Source organism: Schistocerca gregaria, chromosome 2 (genome assembly GCF_023897955.1).
Source record: "Schistocerca gregaria isolate iqSchGreg1 chromosome 2, iqSchGreg1.2, whole genome shotgun sequence".
Taxonomy (NCBI): Eukaryota; Metazoa; Arthropoda; class Insecta; order Orthoptera; family Acrididae; genus Schistocerca; species Schistocerca gregaria.
In genome coordinates this window covers 42,652,507-42,658,506 of record NC_064921.1, presented here as the reverse complement: position 1 = coordinate 42,658,506, position 6,000 = coordinate 42,652,507, and the positions used below count along the sequence as shown (strand labels likewise).

The window sequence follows — 6,000 nt, the reverse complement described above, 5'->3', positions numbered from 1 at the left end:
TTGTAACTGTAATATAAAAAGGTACGTACCATTAAAAAACATGTTATACATGAAGTGTGCTTATTTAGGCAAATTATACTTAAGTATCTCCATCTCCTCATTACTTGAATGTTAATCATTTTGTATCAGTTTACCTCCAGAAATTGCGATCACGCTGATGCAACAAACGCAGCACTGAGGCAGGAGGAACAGTATCATTTTCCTATCATTTCTGAAACAATCCTCTTCAATTGTGTAGTGTTGATTTCTTTTAGAGTCGGTAAATATTTTGGTCCTTTAGGGTCGGTCCAGGTATGACTGCATCACGGTCATGAAAACGCGTGGAAATCATAATGTTGCTTCCTACTAAACTCAAATAAATTAATCTGCTACTTCCTGTTCAAAGAATGTCAGGTATTTAGTGACTTGTTACTATAAGATAATTCAATCACTCTCTGATTCTGTCGCCAAGTTACACACAAAACGTCATTATAAGTTGAATAATACTATACTTGGCGCCCGAACAGGGACATGATCAAAAACCATTTCGTGAATGTGTTTAAAAATTTCAGTGCTTTTTCTAATTACTGTTTCATTTTTTCATGTGGATATGTGGTAGCCCACAAAAAAATTTATGCTATCTTCCTATATTGACAGATCCATCCTCCTTCCTCAGAACATTTGCATCCTATTACATCTGGTTTGTGCATATAATTAGGACGTATTCTACAACCAATGGATGTTTGTTGAGTAGTTAATTGTTTTTTAAGTCCTATATTTTAAAATGTGGATTTAAAACATTACTGATTCCACCTTACTACTTGGAACAAAGATAGTGTACACTAAGTTCTCAGATTGGCAACTAAAGTACATCACTGATAGAAATAGTTCTTTTTACCATTTTACCAGCCTGAGTTTGAAGTGGGTTGGATGGGTTGGATCACAAATACAGAAACATTAATTTAAATTTTTGGAGAACACTATTTCCACTCCCACAGGCAATACCAGCATGGTATTATTATAGTTTTCTTCTACATTTACATGTATCAAATTAAGTGAAAATGAAAGAAATGTCTCAAGGCAGTTTCCCTTTACTATTACTACTACTCATTTACTTTTTGTGCACTGCCTAATAGATATTAAACAAAATATTGTGCGTAACAGGAAAGAAAACTAGGTCATTTTCCAAAATTATATCACCTAATTACTCATTAAGTACAAGCCAAAGTTAAAAAAAAACCTATTATTACAATACAGTGTGTCAGTTGCCAGAGATCATTGTATCATCGGAAAGCCACAGTTTTTCTCTGCATATGTTACGCCTGCACAGTGTATACACTGTCGCCACAGAAAAGAAAGCACCCAGAACCAAGAAGTAGCCTCCATAAACAATGAACTGAAACAGAATAATGTCAAATGAATATCCTGCAATAGTTAAACTCATATTACACAACAACTTTGTAATATTATTGTGATAAAAATTATAATAACGAGAGAGAAGTAAGAGTGTTTTTACTTATGTTTTTTGAATGTACACATGTTTGACAATAATTCACATTTGGTCAAAAGAGATCACCATTATGTTGTTTTTAACAGCTGCTTATTTCCCTTCACACATTATGTCAACAGTACAAAATGTGGCATTAACAAGGACATAACAGAAAAAAATAAATACTCTGTTTCACTTAATTTCTACTGTCTCAATGAAAAACTTATAATAAGAATGAGCATAAGGATTGTAGAATGTAGTGTGATTAAATTAGGAGTATCTTGCTACAAAAGACTAAGTTTAAAAATAATGCAGTTACTCCTGTGTGTAAGGAAGGTTTTGTGAAAAATTGGGTACTACATAAAAAAACATTGAAAATATGATAAGGGAACTAAAATCAGTATACTGAACATGAGGGAACCCACTTTTGTGTCTACACATTGTACAATATATACTAAATATCAACTACACAACCATTTCCAAAAATGTTAACAATATCTAATATAGACCACAGAGTATTATGATGTGGTGTATTCCAGAACTGAATATAATAAGAATACTGATTCTTATAATTGAAGATAGATCTACATAAGCTGATTTAAGTAAGAAAATACACACAAACCTCAAAGAACTCTGCAAAAGTAAAATTAAAATACACTCCTGGAAATGGAAAAAAAACACATTGACACCGGTGTGTCAGACCCACCATACTTGCTCCGGACACTGCGAGAGGGCTGTACAAGCAATGAACACACGCACGGCACAGCGGACACACCAGGAACCGCGGTGTTGGCCGTCGAATGGCGCTAGCTGCGCAGCATTTGTGCACCGCCGCCGTCAGTGTCAGCCAGTTTGCCGTGGCATACGGAGCTCCATCGCAGTCTTTAACACTGGTAGCATGCCGCGACAGCGTGGACGTGAACCTTATGTGCAGTTGACGGACTTTGAGCGAGGGAGTATAGTGGGCACGCGGGAGGCCGGGTGCACGTACCGCCGAATTGCTCAACACGTCGGGCGTGAGGTCTCCACAGTACATCGATGTTGTCGCCAGTGGTCTGCGGAAGGTGCACGTGCCCGTCGACCTGGGACCGGACCGCAGCGACGCACGGATGCACGCCAAGACCGTAGGATCCTACGCAGTGCCGTAGGGGACCGCACCGCCACTTCCCAGCAAATTAGGGACACTGTTGCTCCTGGGGTATCGGCGAGGACCATTCGCAATCGTCTCCATGAAGCTGGGCTACGGTCCCGCACACCGTTAGGCCGTCTTCCGCTCACGCCCCAACATCGTGCAGCCCGCCTCCAGTGGTGTCGCGACAGGCGTGAATGGAGGGACGAATGGAGACATGTCGTCTTCAGCGATGAGAGTCGCTTCTCCCTTGGTGCCAATGATGGTCGTATGCGTGTTTGGCGCCGTGCAGGTGAGCGCCACAATCAGGACTGCATACGACCAAGGCACACAGGGCCAACACCCGGCATCATGGTGTGGGGAGCGATCTCCTACACTGGCCGTACACCTCTGGTGATCGTCGAGGGGACACTGAATAGTGCACGGTACATCCAAACCGTCATCGAACCCATCGTTCTACCATTCCTAGACCGGCAAGGGAACTTGCTGTTCCAACAGGACAATGCACGTCCGCATGTATCCCGTGCCACCCAACGTGCTCTAGAAGATGTAAGTCAACTACCCTGGCCAGCAAGATCTCCGGATCTGTCCCCCATTGAGCATGTTTGGGACTGGATGAAGCGTCGTCTCACGCGGTCTGCACGTCCATCACGAACGCTGGTCCAACTGAGGCACCAGGTGGAAATGGCATGGCAAGCCGTTCCACAGGACTACATCCAGCATCTCGACGATCGTCTCCATGCGAGAATAGCAGCCTGCATTGCTGCGAAAGGTGGATATACACTGTACTAGTGCCGACATTGTGCATGCTCTGTTGCCTGTGTCTATGTGCCTGTGGTTCTGTCAGTGTGATCATGTGATGTATCTGACCCCAGGAATGTGTCAATAAAGTTTCCCCTTCCTGGGACAATGAATTCACGGTGTTCTTATTTCAATTTCCAGGAGTGTAGATGAGTATGAAGTGAATGATAACTACATTTTAAAGTCCAAAAATAGTTGTAAAGCAGCTTGGAATCTCATAAAAAGATAAACAAACCAATGCATATTCATCCACTCATTGTGTTACCATATATGCTACCCAGAAGGAAAAAATTCCAGGGATGTGGAAAGAATCCAGATATATATTAACATGAAACAAAGGCATCATACAAATTTAATCTGTACTGTGTTCATTATAAACTATCACTCCACTACTTAATGCTATTCAAGCTTACGAGATCCAAGCTGTTACTTTGAAAAACACAGCTGATCCCTCACTTACCTTTTGCCCCACAGACTTGTTAAAGAAAACACAAATGCCGGACTTTTATATTCATTACAAAATCATTTAGTACCAAATCTAAATTGTGTGTCGATTAATGTATAAATTCAGCATTTGGGCCCTGAGCTATAATTCTTGATGGCAGACGTGAGTATTTGCCAGTCATAGAAGCAGAACTTTCCAGGGATGGCTCTGGTAGAGGTTTGCAAGTTTGCACTACCCACCAATAATTTTGTTCAACTGTGTTTGCTGTTTGAACTTTCTAAACAAGTGGGGACGTAAGTAATGGGGCAATGTTCGTATGAGGGCAAACTGTTGCAAAATTTATTCAAGATGGCGACGATGACGTTATTCAAGATGGCGGCATGTAGACTTGGCAACAGATCATGATGTCATCAAAGATGGCGGCTTAAGGCAGGAAAATAGGTCAATTGGGCTATGTCCACTAACCTAACCTCGGGAAAAAATGGCAGAAAGTTTGAATTTTTTTCGGGAAAATACACCAATCCACTAACACAAGCCTCCAGAAGAAAAAATGGCGGGGAGTTTGAATTCCAAAAGGAAAATTCCCCTAAAATTCAAATTCCAACACGATAATGACTGCAAAACCGTACTTTTGTTTATTATTCATTATCATTTATTAACATTCATTATCATTTATTATCATTTATTATCATTCATTATCATTTATTATTATTATTATTATTATTTATTATTATAGGCCTACCTCCACCACAGAACTGCACCAAATTCCAACACGATAATGTCTCGAAAACTGTTCTTCTATTTATTATTATCATTTATTATTTATTCAAGATGTCCGATTTTCTCGGCGAGAAAGCCATTTTCCTTACATCCATAACAAAAATCTATCACAAGTTCAAATTCCAACACTATAATCGATCACATTTACGAACTTTCTCTATCACTTATCTTTTTTCACTGGTAGCCTATCAGAATCGCGCCAAATAATAACCTGCACTTATAGTAACGTAAGTCACATCCCTGAAGACTTTATTTCAAGCAGTACGGTAATCACTTGTTCTCCAACACAATCAGCACACATCTTTGATATCGCAGTGCAGTCGCCACGACGCCTGCACTCCAACTAAATTAGTTAAAATCCTCGCCACCCCCTGGCCAGCGCACGGAGAGACTGCCGATGCCTGTCACGTGAGGCGGCCGGCCGCGTGCACTGGACTGCCGGTACGCCAGAGGCTAGCCCAATGATCGCTCCCACGTCGTAAACATGTTTTCGCTGGACAGGCTGGAACCAGCTAAGACTGACGTCCCTTGTCCGCTCACCACGTGTATTCGTTGCCAACACATGTTTCCCGCCAAAATCGTTTGCCTCGGAGCTGAATCACACAACGGTCGGCCGATCCCTGCCACACTTTTGGCGCCAAAGTTGTTTTCCTGGGCACGTTAAAACCTGTCGATGCCGACCACTCACCATCCACCACGTGTCCACCACTTTTGGCAGCAATGTTTGCTCGATAGTGGAATCCGCCATGACTGTATAACAGCACGTGTGGTCGGCACTAGATAGCTAGCTGATTGACTCTCTCTCGCATGCTCATTATAAGTGTACAGTCGCTGCGCTGCCGCCCCGCTTACGTCACACACACTCCATACACGCGACGGACATAGTCTTCTGTCTTCTGTAAATATGCTAACTCCCACATCGCTAATCTAACCTATCAATTAGCTAAGTACTTAATTCCATTTCAGTTTTAATCATATTAAATAATTCAATTTACAATTTCATATACGTATTCAAAGGTGTTCGACTACCTAATTGCAACTACTTTTCGAAGACCAGACAGCCACCTCTTCTTAGGAACCAGCGCCGAGTTTGAATTCTGGCAGTAACGAAAGGTCATTTCTGCTTTCTCTACCAACATAACAAAATTGTTGGAAAGAAAGGGCACTTGTACTAACCTCAGCCACCCGACCGCCACTTCCTCCTGGGAACCAGCGCTAAGTTTGAAATCTGCCATTAAACAAAGCTCGCTGGCGCTTCCGCCACCAACCTAAGAAAATTGTTGTAAACCAAGCTCATCACCGCTAAACTAAGCCACCAGCACTCAACCTTTTCCTACACGTTTCGGGTAAAAGGACTCACCCTGCACTAGGCCCATG

The 6,000-nt window shown here is 41.9% G+C and overlaps 1 protein-coding gene across 9 annotated transcripts in view; it reads right to left on the bottom strand.

The window, feature by feature from the left end:
- Nucleotides 1–737: 737 nt before the first annotated feature.
- The window catches only part of LOC126336285 (thiamine transporter 1-like), a 552,608-nt gene continuing 547,345 nt past the window's right edge, over nt 738–6,000 (bottom strand). For all 9 annotated transcript variants that reach the window (XM_049999811.1, XM_049999816.1, XM_049999808.1 and 6 more), the window contains one exon: nt 738–1,375. In XM_049999811.1, the coding sequence (XP_049855768.1) occupies nt 1,241–1,375 (135 nt within the window). In that variant the 3' untranslated portion in view covers nt 738–1,240. The remainder of the gene's footprint in view (nt 1,376–6,000) is intronic.